This window comes from Penicillium daleae, assembly GCF_028827525.1.
Source record: "Penicillium daleae strain IBT 16125 chromosome Unknown utg000006l_segment0_segment0, whole genome shotgun sequence".
Taxonomy (NCBI): domain Eukaryota; kingdom Fungi; phylum Ascomycota; class Eurotiomycetes; order Eurotiales; family Aspergillaceae; genus Penicillium; species Penicillium daleae.
In genome coordinates, this window is record NW_026623154.1 from 1,861,398 (window position 1) to 1,878,595 (window position 17,198).

At 49.0% G+C, this 17,198-nt stretch overlaps 6 protein-coding genes across 6 annotated transcripts; 3 read left to right on the plus strand and 3 right to left on the minus strand.

Moving 5' to 3' along the window:
- Positions 1 to 241: 241 nt before the first annotated feature.
- sit2 (putative siderochrome-iron transporter) lies at positions 242 to 2,284 on the minus strand (the record flags this gene model as incomplete). The annotated part of the gene is given in 4 exon segments (XM_056909791.1): positions 242 to 420; positions 435 to 1,181; positions 1,244 to 1,857; positions 1,962 to 2,284. The coding sequence occupies 4 exon segments, from the start codon at positions 2,282 to 2,284 to the stop codon at positions 242 to 244; spliced, it is 1,863 nt and encodes a 620-aa protein (XP_056765495.1).
- A 2,480-nt stretch (positions 2,285 to 4,764) lies between these two features.
- On the minus strand, positions 4,765 to 5,521 carry N7458_006410 (uncharacterized protein; the record flags this gene model as incomplete). The annotated part of the gene is given in 4 exon segments (XM_056909792.1): positions 4,765 to 5,058; positions 5,069 to 5,195; positions 5,403 to 5,432; positions 5,466 to 5,521. The coding sequence occupies 4 exon segments, from the start codon at positions 5,519 to 5,521 to the stop codon at positions 4,765 to 4,767; spliced, it is 507 nt and encodes a 168-aa protein (XP_056765496.1).
- A 1,488-nt stretch (positions 5,522 to 7,009) lies between these two features.
- On the plus strand, positions 7,010 to 8,137 carry N7458_006411 (uncharacterized protein; the record flags this gene model as incomplete). The annotated part of the gene is made up of 1 exon (XM_056909793.1): positions 7,010 to 8,137. One exon carries the CDS (start codon positions 7,010 to 7,012, stop codon positions 8,135 to 8,137), a length of 1,128 nt encoding a protein of 375 aa, XP_056765497.1.
- Positions 8,138 to 10,993: 2,856 nt separating this feature from the next.
- Positions 10,994 to 12,810, plus strand: N7458_006412 (MFS transporter; the record flags this gene model as incomplete). The annotated part of the gene is made up of 4 exons (XM_056909794.1): positions 10,994 to 11,009; positions 11,129 to 11,405; positions 11,463 to 12,492; positions 12,556 to 12,810. The coding sequence occupies 4 exons, from the start codon at positions 10,994 to 10,996 to the stop codon at positions 12,808 to 12,810; spliced, it is 1,578 nt and encodes a 525-aa protein (XP_056765498.1).
- A 643-nt stretch (positions 12,811 to 13,453) lies between these two features.
- Positions 13,454 to 14,885, plus strand: N7458_006413 (major facilitator superfamily domain-containing protein; the record flags this gene model as incomplete). The annotated part of the gene is made up of 2 exons (XM_056909795.1): positions 13,454 to 13,466; positions 13,558 to 14,885. 2 exons carry the CDS (start codon positions 13,454 to 13,456, stop codon positions 14,883 to 14,885), a joined length of 1,341 nt encoding a protein of 446 aa, XP_056765499.1.
- Positions 14,886 to 15,552: 667 nt separating this feature from the next.
- On the minus strand, positions 15,553 to 16,930 carry N7458_006414 (fungal specific transcription factor domain-containing protein; the record flags this gene model as incomplete). Its single annotated transcript, XM_056909796.1, has 3 exons — positions 15,553 to 15,560; positions 15,660 to 16,084; positions 16,143 to 16,930. 3 exons carry the CDS (start codon positions 16,928 to 16,930, stop codon positions 15,553 to 15,555), a joined length of 1,221 nt encoding a protein of 406 aa, XP_056765500.1.
- Positions 16,931 to 17,198: the final 268 nt, after the last annotated feature.

Consider the following 17,198-nt stretch of genomic DNA (forward strand, 5'->3'; position numbering starts at 1 on the left):
ATTCAAGAGAAATTGGAGTGATTCAGATTTGCTGCAGCCCACCAGCGCAGAAGTTAATGCATTATGTTCGTGCGGACAGTAAAGTAATGTACAGGAGAGTCATCGATGGTTTCGTGCCTGCCTCTGCGCCCGTCAGAGTTCAGGAATACACATACATAACTTCCCCAGGTAAGAAATAAAACAGGAAGAAGACTCTCCTCTCGTCTCTTCAATTCGTGCATTCGTGACACTAAGCAATGGCTTAGTCGAAAAGCATGGTACCCTTGTTCTGCTTCTTGCCAACATCGTAGTTCTTCCACACGGCAACGGCAGGGATGAGCAGGACCAGAACGCAGGTCGATGCAATGCAGTTCATGCGCTGAGCATAGCCCCAAGCATAGATGCAAGCATCGCGGAGGGGGAGCCCACCGGGTAGGTGTCCTGCACGTTGATACCATCAAAGTAGATCGTGGTCGCGTTGGCCTTGAGGTTATCGGGCAAGTGGCTGGTCAGGGCATCAACAAAAACGTTGTTGTAAATGGCAGCAGACACGGCATAGCCGATAGCACCACCAATGCTAGAGAACAGACCGATCAAGGCCAGCATCATGGGAGTTCCCTCACGGCCACCAGCGGCCATCACAGCCATGTCCTCGCCAATGACGATGGTGCCTCCAGCGAAGGCAATGAAGATCTGGCACATGATGATATACCCAATTCCATGCTCTCCACCTCGGAAATGAATCATCAAACCGGAGCCGAGCAGCATCAAAGGAACACCAAAGAACAGCACAATATACTTGAATCGCTTAGTCCACCAGATGATAAGACCCAGAATCGGGGACCAGAAGCACGATCCCACATTGTAGATTTGAATCATGTAGCCGGCCATACTGATGTCCAGGTTATAGGTCATCAGCACAAAGTTGTAGAAGTACTGATCCCAAAGGTAGAAGCTGAAGAAGGAGACCGCGGAACAGACACACGCTCCTAGGATGGTGGGTCTCTTGAGCAGTTCGTAGCGAATGAAGTGGTGGCGTGCGAACCATTTCTCCCACGCAGCGAAGACGAAGAGCATGCAGAAGCCGACAACAACCATTGCGATGAAGGTGGCTGACTTGTACTGAGAGCGGCCATACTGGGCCAAACTGAAGGGCAGCAGGAAGATGACCCAAGCTGCCATGAGCAGGAACGCACCAACGACTGGATCTTCAAGTCAATATACAACGGACGACCAAAAGAAAAATTGGGACGCAATCGCTTACCATCGAATTCATGAAAGTAGTGGACGATCGACTGCATCTTGGTGCGTCCAGTGTTCCTGGGCTGCCAGACACCCATCTTGATGGCCTTGCGCTCATAGAATTTGAACAGCAAGGCCAGGGGGCAAAAGACGGCTGGCTGAATAACACAGAACATTCCATATCCCCAGCGCCAACCAGAGGTATTGTAGATCGACTGCGCTGCCAACGAGCCAGTGAACGCAGTACAGATAAACGGGGTCGAAGCGAAGGCAAAAGCAAAAGCTCGCGAGCGCAGGCCCGTGGTATCCGCAACGAAGATATCCAAGATCAAATACATGCAGTAGTAGCCAATCCAGTACAGGACGTATCCAGCCGCAAATCCATTCGGGCCATTGCATGCCGCAAGAATGATCATGCCCAGGGTATAGATCGCAGTCGAGAACAACAGAGCCTCTGCACGACCCCACAGCTGCAGGGTTTTGGCCAGGGGAAGCTTGAGGACTCCACCGATGATACTGGCCAGGATGTACGAGGTTGAAATTTGCGGGGCTGATTGGAAACTGCCGTAGACCCAGTTCATCAGGCTGGAGCTGATCGCAGAGTGGAAGGCAAGCATGAAGAAGCCCACCCAGATCCTAGATCGGGGATTGTGCTCGTTAGTTTCTGTTATACTCCCAAGATTCCTTGTGACAGCCACCGTCCACCCGGTAAAACTTAGTCCGCATCGCTAACGACTCACCATGCATAGATACCAGCGACGGCCGGGCGGCTCCAAACCAGGGCCGCGGCTTCGGCCTTCTGTTGACCTAAGCCAGCCTTGTCTGTGACTTGCTCGGGGTTTTTCTCAATCTCCTTCTCATCGTCGAGGACGCCATTGACGCCGAAAGACGAATCAGAGTCGCTAGGTGACTGGGAGTCATAGCCTGGAGTGGCTTCAACCGCGTCAGTGCCAACCGCATCCGACTGCCCATGCTTCGACTCTCCCAGGTGCGTTGTATCGACAACCGACTGGGTCATGCGACCATTGTCATCCCGACCACGCACGGCGTCGGAAACACCCATGGTGAGCAAAATGCCTCTTGGTTTGATGTATGTGTATGAAAGTTGCACAGAGGGAGGGTAGCGGGCGGATACTGCAAGAAACCCAGGTAACCCCAAGGGGCGGTATGGGATACAGAAGAGACGGACCGAGGGGCTTTGGGGCTTCGAGACAGAAGATTGAGATGGCAGAAAGGAAAGAGTGAGTATTTAGGGAGCAAAGGCCTGAGAGCTTCGAGCGATAATTTCCCGCCAGACGCGCTTGCCCGGCAGTCCCGAAGATTCGTCGGTTCGTTTTTTAGTTTTTTTCAGGTGCGGATTGGGGGGGTTGATCAGATAATTCTCAGCCAATCTGATAACGTCCCCACTGGGGTTAATCACAGCCAATCAGATAAAGAAAGTCAGGGCAGTCCGGACCCACTTGTAATCCAGTTCTGCTCTCTGACTGGCCGTTCCTCGGACCTCTTCCCAATCAGGACTAGCGACACTGGCCAGGTGCCTGCAAACGGATTTCCGGATTGAGGAGCTGCGTTCGAGGTAACTGTAACTGCCTTTTGTAGGACCAGGACCAGAGCCTCATCCGCTCTTTTCCAGCTGTGCTTCTCTCTATCCTGAACTTCCAGTTCTTAAATAGAGCTCATGTGAGTCCAGTCAGTCCAGTCCAGGACGCCGAAGAATCTGTCGTCCCATTCGCTCCTCGGTCAATAAACAAAAGCCACATCGGAGAGAAAAAATAACCAGCAGCATTTTCCTAACCTGCTCGAAGAAGAGTCCGACCCCAAATTTCTTAAGACTGTTGCTCTTTGGCTCCAATCCAATCAAATCGCTCTCGTTCATTGCAAAAATTTCGGAATCTACACCGAGAGACGCGCAGCCTTGCCATGAATCGCCTGATCGGAGACTCTGGCCATCGGTCCCAGTCTAGTAGTGTCTGGATTCCAGCGGCGTGGAAGGGACTACTGAGCCGCTAGTCCTAAACATACCCACGCCGACGCCACCAACCGCTTATCAGATGGTGGGTGGTCTATTATTTTACCTGGAGGCCCGCGCTCGCATGCCCGCCCATGGAATTGCTCGAACACGCCGGAAAGGATAGGGACGTTCAGAATCCGCTCCAAAAAAGGCAGACCACTCAACCTTCCATGGAGCGACAGCACATGACCGATGGAATTTTTTCGCTGTCAAAAGTCTCTCACACTCTCAGCTTTCCGGTGCCAAGACGCGGATTTTGTCGGGTTCGACCGCGCGCTTCGATTCCATTACATACATACACAAAATCTTGACCCACAAGTGATCCCTCCTCCACGACAAGCTTAGCCAATGCCCAGTCGCATCTCTTCACAAGGAAAGTACTGGCTTGTGCAGTCATGCTTCCGCACAGGAAATCATGCTTTCTTGGTGGCGTGAACCCTCTTGAACCAAGGTTTCCGCCCGGACTGTTCGGCTAATCAATCATATCCATCTAATCTAATCAGATTTTTCATCCTGTCGTTCCTGAGAACTTGTCTCGGATGGCATTCGGTCTGGAAGGTACCTTTGGTCCCACGAAACCCCGAGACTCATGGCACTCCTGTCGGCACTTCTGGCTACTGGTCTAGGGAAACGGTTTGCCGAGTTGGCCTCGAACTTCTTGGCCTTGGTTCTCGACGCAAATCTGGCCTCCAAGTTAGCACCTAGGCTACGCACGACAAACATTATGTCAATGTGAACCTTAGAGACTGACCGGAACCGGAGACCGGAACTCCTTTAACTCCCTTTCTAAGGCTCAGGCAGTACGGCCCTTTCTAGAACGTTGCTATAGGGTCTAGTCGCCATAAGACTAAATACCACTCGTTAACCTATACGTCCTGAAATTCCTGCGTTCACATAGCGCTCTCCAGAGTGAAAAAGTGTTCATGGTGGGCTAGTTGGCTCAGAGATTGATTGTCTCCCCGATGCGAATAGCATATTATACAGATGTAGTGCAGGGCAGGTCCTTCGTTGAAAATACATAGAGGCATCCATAGCCCAGCCTTGATGACGGCCTTTCGAATGACATGATCCAAACACGTCTTTCGCATACTCCACGTAAAGCGTCAATCGTTGAGTGAAGCCACTAGGATTGCGTGCCTTGGTTATGCAGTATGCGAAGGGCTTGTTCCAGCCAATAGTAAACTTACTCCTCTCCGGAGTAAAGCTCAAAATCTGGCTCTTCCTCATCTATTCTTTCTTCACGGCTTTTTCTTTTCTAGGAACATATCAGCTGCTGTACGGGAGCCAGAGGGGAAGACGAGGCACCGCGTGGAAGAATGGCCTACTGACCTGTTTAGTGCTCACGTTCTTTCTACCCATCTCAAGTGGCCATGGGACCTGGCTCAACTATGTTTGTTCGTGGCTTGTTTGCTGAATACGAGATTTTGAGTGCGGGACGCGACTATCGAGGTGAAGTTGCTTCGTGCGCGTCTTCAAGGTCAATCCAATTATGCTCTATGTGCATAAAAAGCCCCAATAACATGGTTCCCTGCTTACGTAGATTCTGCCTCAAGAGGATAACTAGTCCACCAGGACCACCAGTTGCTTCTCTCAGACACCTGTGGCCAGATATCATGGAGAAGCAGTCTAAGTCTCTCGGGGAGTCTCACGGAGCCAAATTGATTCCGTCGTATCTCTCGCGCCCTCTTTCCAACCCTCTCTACATTTAGCGATCCAGGTTCTTTGAAATTGTATCGTGTGACCAGTATTGACCGTGAAAAATAGTCAAGGGCATAAATCTCTCCACGGGGGAACCCTCTATTTCTAAATGGCACAATACGAAGGTACTGCAGGCACCCCAAGCGCAAGTTTCTCATCGGTAGCCGCATAGATGAATGTCTTTCGGAGAGCAGTCAGATCCTGCGTGTCAACGTAGCGCTTTGCTAGCTCGGGTCGAGCGTTATAATAAAGATCCAGTACAAGGCTATAAAGATCCAAAAATTTCCTAAGAGCTTTGTACAATTCACACTTTTCTTAGCTACCTATTAACCTTTTTATTTAAAGACGTAGCTCTTCTAACTTTGAGCAGTAAGTCGCTAGCTGAATAATATCAGATACCTTGAGTCTAGGGTATACCGACTAGGCTAGGCCAGAGAGCTCTACAATATGCCCCTTTAATCACGGACCATACCTCTTAATAATAATAAGTAAATTCTTCGCGCTACGAAGTTAGTGAAGATAAAGAAATTTCAACGGTAGAAATGCCCGTATAGCGGTAATTAAATCATCGTGATCGGTCTTAAGATGCATCTAGGGCCGACCTGTAGGACTCGGCCAGATAAAGAGTCGTTCGAGATTAGGAAAGAGTCTCGCTATTTTCACCAAGTTCGCCGGATCGTCGACATACGCAAGGGCAAGTATTTTAATATTAGAAAGATTTCCAGTAGCTGCTAACTTAAAAAGAATATTCTCGTGTAGTCCACAGCTAGAGATTGTAATTAGTTCTAGTAGAGATATTTGTAGGGGGTACGTAAGCAGCCCTCAAGTCTTGCCATTCTTTTCTTAGCCGAGCGATCGGGAATTTAGATAACCCAGTTTTACCCTATAGGTCGGGATGCTGCAACCCGAGAGCGTGGACAAGAAAAGGCAATACCTCCTCGATGGCTTCGCGTCTACCTACTCGGCTTCGGTTATAGACAATATTCACAGCGAGAGAGTGAAGGCCCGCTAGTCGAAGAACATTAATATCGAATTCGTAGTCGCTGAAAAGATCACGTGGGTTAAGCTAATGCTTAGTTTCTCTATCAAGCACACTATATGCCACCGACTGTCGCCAAATGATATTCACCGCGCAATTTGGATGATAGTAGAATAAAGCTTGCTCCAAGCCAGTTGTGAATTCGTTGTCCGTGATAAAGTTAAGCTGCTCCAAGTGGTTTAGACGAGATATAAGAGATTCTGGTGCCCAGCTTCTTTCCCTTAGATAAAGTCCACCACAGCTAGTGACCAGGACATTCACGCCCGGACACGGGTTGCAAGTAGACAACCAATACTCCAGAAAGCTACCTCTCGTTGCCGGCTTTGTGCTGATCAAGGCTCTAACTTCCAATGAAAAGCCTTTTCCGCCCTCTTTCCTTTTGCTTTATTGAGATATACAATGTATAGTCTCCTAGCGTATGTGATGAAATTGTGTCCTTTAGGATTCTCTATCACCGCCGAGACGGCCGCTTGCAGGCTTTCCATACCCCAGAATTTAAGAGTAAGATCCTGGTAGAGAATTTAAGCCGCCACCTTGTAGCAGATGCGATTGACCCTGCTAAAGAACGCGAGATATCCGCGAGAACCATACTGAGGGCCTCGTAGCTAATTATCATTATAGCACAATCGGAATAAAGGCCGTTTCGGCGTACATAGAAGCAAATAAGCGTCAGAATCTCATCTGGGACGCACTTCATTGTATTCAAAGTCATTACTCATCTCTCAAAGTGAGGATCAAAGATAGGAATCGAGCTGATTTGGGTTGGAGAATACATCACTAAAGAGTAAATACATGTTTGTTTGTGCGGCACTTACCGGGCGCTGGGCACGGATAGTCTGATGAAATCTAGAACCTATCCATGCCCGTCAGAATCAGGGTTAGTAAGCAAGTGCCGAGGTGGCCTTAGTTAAGGTTACCACTACAAATTACGGCGACGTCTAATAATTTTTCAGGGGAACATACCGAAAGCTCGTCAGCACCAGTGGTTCTGTCTTTCTCGTTACGGTCTCCTCAAGCCGGCTCTTCTCCTTGCGCTGAATATGGCGCGACTATTGGACCTTCCGGATGAGCTGATCTTATTCATTGTTAACTACGTGCAAGCAGGCAATGAACAGACAACATTGCCATTCTTTGAATGGGGAGATGCGTATAGAAGCGCGATTGAACAGAATCCATCACAACGAGTCAAGGACCTGCGCTCTTTATACCTTGTGTCACGTCGCTTCAACAATTTGTTAAAACCAACCTTCTACCGCAACCTCTGCGTTCATGCACCTTCATTTCGCAATCACCCTCTGGGCCAGCTGGAGCGTACACTTGAGACTGATCCAAATCTTGAAGAACATATCGTTTCAGCGATTGTCCCTTGCAAAGACTCAATACTTGACATTTATCGCTTTTTCTGGTTCCCCAACATTCAGACACTCACCGTTCTCCGGTTCAACGACTGGGAGCCTTTGGAGTTTGAAGATGATTCATATGTTGGCACATCACCGGTCACGACGCTGAAATTGATAGGTTGCGGAGCACATGAGGAAGCTTTGGCCGCTGTACTGAGCTGGCCAGCCGCACTGGAAGTGCTCCATTACGACGCTGAGCAAGGCGAGTGGGAAGGCCACTATGGCGATGAGCCCGCCAAAAGCTGGACATGCGCTACTTTTGTACGAACCCTGCAGCCACACAAGGAGACTCTAAGGGAATTGACCCTCACACGGCCGTGGCTCGATCATGAAGGGTTGGGCAACGGACCACGCATTGACCTGAGCAATTTCACGGCTCTGACCACGCTCCGCATCTACCAAGTCTTTCTATGCGGATGGGACGACTGCCTCGAGGCCTGGAAAGGCCTTCCTCGTAACCTGGAGGAATTGGAGGTCTTTTACGATGATACGGTCCTCACCAGGTTCGATGAAGATGAGTTTCTGCAGGGCCTAGTGGTGCACAAAGAGGCTCATTTACCCCGGTTACGGACAGTGTCGATCAACTCACCCGAGATGCAATGGGAAGACCCTCAACCTTCCGGTCCATGGACACCGCCCTCTCCTCTGGCGCGAGCGTTTGAAAATGCAGGCGTGAATTTAGCCGTGTGGTTGGGCGCTACTGAAGCTCCAAAATTTGAAGAACTGGACATTCCTCAGCTTTTCGACCCATCGAGAACAAGGCGCTGACTTGATTGATGATAAAGGGATCTCGCTAAGCGTTGGTACCGATGGATAACTTGGATTCACCTACTTGCGTTACATATATCAGGGTGTCTTTTGCAGAGATAAAGAGGGTAGCCCAGCCAGGGAATGTTCGGCCTGCGTGTGTCGAAGATCGATACAGGCAGGTTGGGTGCGCTTGCGTATCTCTCCAAGACCTTGTTCCAGATTCGCTAGACAGCGTGAATGACAGGAGACTCTGGTGCTGTGTTTGACCAAGTCCACGTTAGCTGTGCAGATAACTTGTAAGGCTCAGACTTGCAGCTGTAGAGCCTCGATGCCACCAAGTTGTAAGTGGCATTTGACAAGATTCAGTTTGGGAGTAAAAAGAACGGGAGTCAGATGATAGGTCTCCGAAACGTGCGTGCTAGAAAGCTGAGTTCCGACAAGGCCTACATTTTGATCGCCCAGCAAGTACAGAGTAGTGATGGTAATATGTGGCCTAGGCCGAACGAAGGCGATAACCCGAGGTAATAAACGGCGGCTATAGGATTTGCTTTAGATATATATGAAGTTCTCGTGTGGGATATGCTAGAATCATAGCGGCAAGATATTCAGGCATCCGTCTATAGAGACACTCCGGAAAGTTTGGTCGGGATGCACTGGCGGTGTGTGCAGCGAGTCGATTCCGATGCATGCAGACACGAATACGTACATGCCTTTGCAGGAGCCATGTGCCATTGCATCCACTCTAATCAAAGTTCTCCAGCTGTGTAAACTTGCGGGGTTTGAAATGCCCCATCCTTGCCGCAACTTTGGGCGAATCCCAGAGAACGCGGGATTAGACGAGAATGAACTCCAGCACGTTCGAGCGGAATTGCAATTTCATTTCTGGCCACCTCGGATACGATATGTCAACAATAATAAGCAACGGACATATCGAATCTAAGCTGTTACAAAATCCGGACCTTGCAGGTGAACTATGGCGTGTAACGACTTAGCTAGCTCCAGTAGACGGTTCGCCCTGGCGCCTTTCAATCTACACTTAATCTCCTTTGCTGCTCGCCCAAAGACCCTTGCTAAATGCTAGCTAAATTCTTGTTGTTGCCGCCAGATTTCTTTATCTCCGGACGCGAAAACGAACGCCTCTTGCTCAAGCCTCTCGAACGCGTGACAATTTTACCAAACGACGAGGCTCTGGGCGGCGCCGAATCCTTGGTCCATGGCACACAACCCCTCGATCCCGTCAATCAGCGTAGACTGAAATCGGCTAGATGATGCCGAACACGAGTCCTCGCCAATGACTGCCCTGCCCGTCTCCCCCGGGCAAAGTCAAAGCCCCGGGCCCTTGTCCGAGATTCGCACAAATCCTCGCATATCTCTGGATCATATTTTGCATCCGTGCTGCATAAATCGAAAAAAATCGGGGGCGGCCGACAAGAATTTGGCACTCCACCATTTAAAGTACCCTCCTAAGGAAAGAGTCCACTTTAAACACTGGGTAAATAGAGGATTATCCATCATTGCGATCCCCTTCCCCCCCCCCCTTTTTTGTGCGCGGGTCGTGATCCTCCCCCCCCAATTTCCTCATTATGTCTTTGCGCTCCACTCGATTAACATGTCTGCCCCTATCGTGATACATTTGAAGCCGTGTTATTTGGAGGCCTGTGTCTCAAGCGCCCAATTTTTATTCACGCTGTCCAATTCACAGTGTCTATAGGGCACGAATATACCTGCTACGATGATACAGTTACTCCTACTGCTCTGTATCCAGCGGGCTTAACCTGGAATGGCAAAGAGGTTGTCTATCACCAAAGACTACTGGGCCGCCCAGTCAGTCACCCCTCGACCCGCCCCCAAGAAAGCTCAATTTGCCTTCGATCATCAATGGCCCCATGATGTCTGGGAGGCCGCCAATGTTGGCCCATTTGATTCGCTATCTTTCTCACCTTTGGGCAAGCTGCCATTCTTCCAACCCAACAACCTTCCGGAAGGGCGCAAAATCGAAACGCACTGTTCGCTTTTCTTCTTTTTATCTCCGATGGCCGTTATGTACATAACACATCTCCTAAGCATGACCCCATCTACAGTTTTAAAGTCTTATGTACACTAACGGCACTTCCATCCCCTGTACTCCCGGAAACATGCATCCACGCCCCCTGCAAGCGCACCAGGATAATGATTCGCCTGCGGCTTGAAAAGCCATCGTGCTTCCACTTGTGGATATTTGCCTACAGGTGAACAGCACCGTCTGTAGCCCCGGTCTGAGAACGCCGAAAGCCCGACTGAGGTGCGCCAGCTTGGCTCTGGAAATTGTCCGTTCTGATTCCCAGTCACTTGGGTCGGAGGTCCTCTTTTCTTCATTATTAGTCTGGTTGACCTAACAAACTAGCCTCCTGCACTTGCGCGGTCTGGGACTTTGGGGGTCGGAGGTGGTAGCTAACGAGCCAACTAACGACTATTGAACCAGTTGGTTGCATTATTATTATTATTCTTTATATCTGTTCTCCATTTCTCTTATTTTAGTTTCTCCCGCCCTCCACTTGCTTCCCCTCCTCTCTCTCCTCTCCCTTTTCCCGTTCTTGCCTTCCTCACTCCCATTTATGGCCTACGAAGCACTATCCACGGAGGTGTGTCTAGCTTGACCTACCCTTTTACTAGTGGTCGGTGTACTCGCCGTCGGCAATCACCGCGTGCGACTGAATCCTTCTCGAAGTCGGGCAATCGCCGTCTGAGCGCTGCTCACTCAAAGCTTGTCTTACCACATAATCTGCAGCTTTGCTTTGCGGGATAGTCTTCGACCCGCCAATCAGCGATCTAATTTGCAATTCGTAGCTTAGAGCCGCGAATGCTCTGCGAATTGTACACGAAGAACTTCCAAACATGAAGGACGACAAAGGTATGAATAAAAGCCCCTCGATTGTCAATCGGAAATTATCCGCTCGTGACGCTCAGACAGAATGCGGAAAGAAAAGTTGGCAAAAAGCAACACTAACAATGCTACAGCTGCAACTGCAGCGGATACGGCGTCAATTGACGGGTCGACACCAGCGGCAAGTAGCCAGGAAGCTCATCATGTCGATGACGAAAAGCGATCGTTTCAAGAAACCCTAGATGTGGAGCGGGGACCTACCACGGACATCGAGAAGCAGGACTTTGAGCAAGCCGTCGAGGAACCTCGCGATCCAAATATTGTCGACTGGGACGGCCCCGATGACCCTGAGAATCCACTCAATTGGACGACGAAGAAGAAGGTGTCGGCGACGATTTCAATTGCACTAATCACACTTCTCACGTACGATCCCTCACAAAGCGCAATCATCAATTTGATCTAACATATAGCTTATAATAGGCCTCTTGGATCATCTATGTTCGCCCCCGGCGTCTCACAATTGGTTCAGGACTTCCATATCACGAGCACAGAACTTTCATCTTTTGTGGTCTCCGTGTATCTAGTCGGCTACTGCTTTGGCCCTCTCCTCATTGCGCCAATTTCCGAGATTATCGGCCGCCGCGTCGTTTACAATACGTGTAACTTTCTCTACGTCGTCTTCACCATTACCTGTGCCGTTGCTCCCGAAATTGGCAGTTTGACGGTCTTCCGGTTCCTGGCCGGCTTCGCCGGTAGCTGTCCACTGACAATCGGCGCTGGCTCGATTGCAGACATGTTTGCCCAGGAAAGGCGAGGCGGTGCTATGGCTGCGTGGGCTATGGGTCCTTTGATCGGCCCTGTCGTCGGACCAGTTGCTGGTGGATATCTAGCCCAGGCCAAGGGCTGGAGATGGACCTTCTGGGTTCTTGCCATGGCTAGTGGTCTTGTCTTTGTCATTTCTATCTTCACCATCCGGGAGTCATATGCACCAACCCTTCTGGCTGCGAAGACGAAGAAGCTGCGCAAAGAAACTGGAAACCAAAATCTCCGCTCCGCTCTGGACACCGGCCGCAGTCCAATGGATCTGTTCTTGTTCTCCATCGTCCGACCAACCAAGATGCTCTTCATGTCACCTATTGTTTTCCTTCTCTCCCTCTACGTGGGCGTCATATATGGATACCTCTACCTCCTCTTTACTACCATCAGCTCCGTTTTCGAGGGTCAGTATGGCTGGTCACAAGGATCCGTTGGTCTATCATATCTGGGGATCGGCATCGGCTCCTTTTTTGGACTGTTCCTTCTCGGTGCCACGTCCGACCGCTTGCTCAACCATCTCGCTGAAAAGCATGGCGAGAGAAAGCCCGAATATCGACTGCCGCCTATGATTCCTGGCTCATTCTTTGTGCCCGTATCCCTGTTCATCTATGGATGGACGGCCTATTACAAGACCCACTGGATCGTTCCGATTATTGGAACGGCCTTCCTCGGTGTTGGCATGCTCGTCTCTTTCGTAAGTCTTCAAGTGCTATTATTTTCAGTGCTATTTCATATACTTACGATGCCGTCTATCTAGATGACCGTCAGCACCTATCTCGTCGACGCCTTCACTACCTACGCCGCCTCCGCCATGGCTGCCAATACCGTCTTCCGATCTCTGGCCGGTGCATTGCTCCCACTTGCCGGTCCCAAAATGTACGAGAAACTTGGACTAGGCTGGGGTAACTCATTGCTCGGCTTCATTGCTCTAGCTCTTTGCCCGCTGCCAGTGATCTTCTACGTCTACGGCGAGCGCATTCGAACAAGCAAGCGCTTCCGAGTGGAGTTCTGAGTCTTCCAGATGTCTCCGTTTCTGACCCTTAATTTCTGTGGTCATTGCTGCCAATTTGATGCATTGCACGTCTTTGGCTCTTGTGTATATCATGCATGTCCATATGAAAAGGAGATCAGACCAGTTGGTCGAGTTAGGTTAAGTCATGCCGAGTCAGAAGCATTAATCAGGCGCTCTGTGGTTGTGAATATTCTGTGAGAACATTGCAAAGGGACAATTTAGATATTATCAGTGGTTATGCTTATATAGATATGAGTATATGAGCTCTCCTTGTTACGAATTGATGTTTGAAATTTGATTCAAAGTTGCTATATACATTGAAAATACCTCAACAGACAGACCCTATGAAAATTCAATAAAAAGACTGCCTTACCTTCGAATATACCCAAATTCTCTAGTAGATCACGACGGCTCAAGAATAAGGAAGACAACATACTTGGGGGTTATGATTGCGCTCCTGATGAATTTGTAAATTTTTCATCTGAAGAGCTTTGGGTCACGAATAGCAGAAGTCTCTTGTCCTCGATATGAACTCTTCGGCCGGACTTCGCAATCGCCGCGGGAACAGATTGGAGCACGCATGACAGCTAGGCGACGCTGAGAAAGGATATTGATTGACAGCTTTTACCAAACCTCGGCCACCATGCATGGTCAAGGTGTTAATTCTATTTCCCGAGTTCGGACATTGCATGTCCGGATATCCGACACCTTGATTAGTCGACGCCGCGTTTCTTTTTTGAAATAAAGATTCGTCAAAGTACTGGAAAGTCTCCGGAAGTGAGCAGGGAGCGTGCAAAATCTTTACGCACTATCAGACACGATCTCAGCCAACCACCAGAGAAATGAATGCTTTAGATGACTGGGCAGGCCCTCTCGATCCTGACAACCCTCGCAATTTTCCCCTGTCGATCCGCATATTCAGCATAGTTTCTACGACAACACTGGCATTTGTCAGTTCTTTTTCAGGAGCAATATATGCCCCAGCTCAAGACGATGTCATGACAGCGTTATCCTGCACATATGAAGCTTCGCTACTTCCGCTCTCATTATTCAATCTGGGACTCGCAATTGGCCCACTTATTGGAGCGCCTCTTTCTGAACATTATGGAAGAAAATCTGTCTTTGTCCTCACGACGCCGGTTTTCATATTGTTTCTGCTCGGTGGTAGTTTCGCCAAAGACATAACTGCCCTGTGCATCTGTCGACTCATTGCAGGCGTCTTTGCGGCTCCGAATGTCAACAATGCATCCGCTCTCATCTTGGATTACTCCGAAGTCCGTTATCGAGGAGTGAATATTGGTGTCTACTACAGTGTACCTTCGATGGGTGCATCTCTGGGACCGCTCGTTGGAGGCTTTGTCATGCAAGCTACAGAGGACTGGCGCTGGACACAGTGGACCGCTATAATCATCGCAATTGTCTGTTGGATTCCTTTGCTTTTCACAAGGGAGACGTACAAGAAAGTCATCCTGAGGCGTCGTGCAATACGATTAGGTTTGTCAGATCAGTCATCCCAGCAAACGTCCAAGTCCAAGGCTCTACACTATTTCTTTACGGTTCTGATTCGGCGACCTTTGCATATGCTGCTTACGGAACCAATCGTGACATTTGTTAGTCTATACAATGGCTTAATATTTGGGCTGCTGTACACTTTTGTGACTTGCATTCCATGGATTTTCCAGCACTATTATGGTTTCAATAGAACTGGAGAATCACTCTCTTTTCTTGGTGCTAGTCTTGGCACTTTGATTGCGTGTGGTCCATTTGTTTTGATGGACTTCCTATTCTATCAGAAGAAGTTGCACAAATGGAACGATACTCACGACCAATGCGTGCAGCCTCCGCCAGAGACCCGACTTGTGCCGGCACTCCCTGGGAGCATCTTGCTACCTATCAGTCTCTTTATCGCAGGTTGGACAGCACACTACCGCATACATTGGGCAGTTCCAATCATGTTCCAAGGTGTAGCAATGATGAGCTGTTTGCTCGTGTATGCGGGAGTAAGTATCTTTGTGCTGGATTCTTATGGCCCACTTTACGGGGCGTCGGCCTCGGGAGCAATGATGCTTGCTTGATATTCCATGAGCTTTGCTTTCCCGATGTTTGCGTTACGGATGTTTGAGAGCTTAGGTGTTGGCTGGGCAACAAGTGTCCTGGGTTTTTTGACCTTGGTGATGGCACCGATACCTTGGTGTTTCTGGGTTTTTGGTGAACGGTTAAGGAGAAAGAGCAAATATGAGACCAGTCTTTGATTTGCAATATTGCATTTATTCAAGATAGTCGCCATCTTTCTAACCTGCCGATATCAACCAATGGAGTTGTTCAAAATGGCCATTCTTGCTGATCTCACTGCGAGAACACACAGCCTTGTACCCGTTATCAACAGCTTGAATCTGCTTATTCTTATTACTGTTTCAATCACTCCGACTGCTCATACATCAGTCGGCCTGTTAACATTCACCCTAGGACTTACTATAACCTCCGGCTCCATGCCAAAAGGCAACCTTCCAATGACCAATGGGGAAGAAGCGAGCTGGTTCGGGAAATTGTTCGCTCGCCATTTCCCTCTGCCCGGTTATGAATCTTTCTGCTGTCTCAGCTACCCAAATTTTCACCCTCTCCATTCATCTCAAATGATTTCTATCCAACTACTATCCGCTAAATATTCCAAAGATAGAATCTTCCCCAAATAATATATCATCCGGGATATCGCCTAGCATGGATACATCCCAAACCCCTGATTCAAGATTCTGATTAGTGTGGGAATCTAGAGCGGCATATGCAGCGACTAGAATATCAGTCAAAGTCAGCGATTTATTGAAGTATAGCGCTGGAATGGGGATACTTACCAGTGGGCGTTGAGCAGATCAGAACTGGCTCTTCCACTTCAATACCAGCTGGTACGCTCCCGAGTCGTCGCATCAGGGATTTGAGTAGCTTCAGGGGCCGCTTCAAGCCATAGCAAGTCCCCTTCTGATACTCTGAAAGTGCAGACCATAGGAACTGAATACAAGCGGCGTACTCGTTGCTGTCATGGCTTGTATGTTGAAGGATGACGAGGGCTGCACAGTAAGTCGCGTACCAGATGCCATATTGGGCGCGTCTAAGAGTGAAGACTTGTTTATAGGCTTCTACAAGCCTCCAGATCCTGAGCGCTGCCTGTATGCATAGTTTTCGAGAGGTTTCCGCTGAATCAGGATCTAAAGTGAAATTGAAACGACCACGGTTGAGAAAGGCCTGCTCGGTCAAAATAAGTAGAGTCCAATACAGCGCGCTTGAGAGTAATTAGTGGATTAGATCTGAAGATGAAAGTGACTTTGTGGATTCCTTACTGTGGTGTGATTTGATGTGGCGGAGGCGTGGTGTCCACCCTTGGATCAAACAACAGCCAGGATGGAAGATTGTCCCACCAATAACTGAGTCCTTCAGTGATCTCACTTTTTATGCGTAAAAGGGCTGACTCTGAGCTTGTTAGGCTTCCAACGGAATAGAAAGCTTGGATGATTCGAGCCGCAATCTTGGAAAGTTGTAGCAAGGTCTGGAATGTGCTAACGGCACGGGATGGTTGACCACGATAGGGTTGAAGAGACCCATCATCAGGTTGACAGAGAGTGTCAACATATGGTGTCCACTCTTCCATTTCTTCAAAGGAGTCGAGATACTTCTGTTTGACATTTCCAGTAGACTCGTGCATAGCAATCGGTCGGCCAAGAAACAAAGACTGGAATTTGTCACCGACAAAAGCGCCCCAGTAAATTCTTTTTTTCATTTCTTGCTCAATAGCTGCGGCTTTTGAGGCAGCTGGATTATCCAAGTGGCAACCAAGGTCGACGATCATTTGATATCCCATACCAGAAAGTGCCCACCCAGCACTTTGGTAGCCATATGGAACCAGACATGCTCCACATGTCAACAAAGCCACTACAGTTGGAATCGTAGGTTTATCAATATAGTTAGGCAGTAGAGACTTGAAGCGCTCGTAAAATACCGAACCCCTCGAATTCGACTCCCTACCGTCAAATAAAGAAGACTTCCGATCACTGTACATGCTGTTTTGGAGATAAAGAGCATTTAAGAGCAGCTTGTTCACGTAGGGACCATTTTTGACGAGACTATCCATTATGGCGGGGCGATAAGTGAGCAAATAGGATAAATGTTGACGGTTCAAATGCAGCTCTAAAAGATGCATTGCAAAATCCATTGGAACGCCATCAAAATCGATGTTGGCTCCAATGCTCGGTGTTAATGCAAGGCTACGCTCTTCTTGCCTGCATATGTACTGGATAATGTCTGGCGCCCCGTGACTTGCTCTTTCCGTTTTAGTGCTCACTGCTTGTTCCTTGAGCAGAACTGAGCACGACCCTGAGCGGCCCGATCTGCTCATGGAG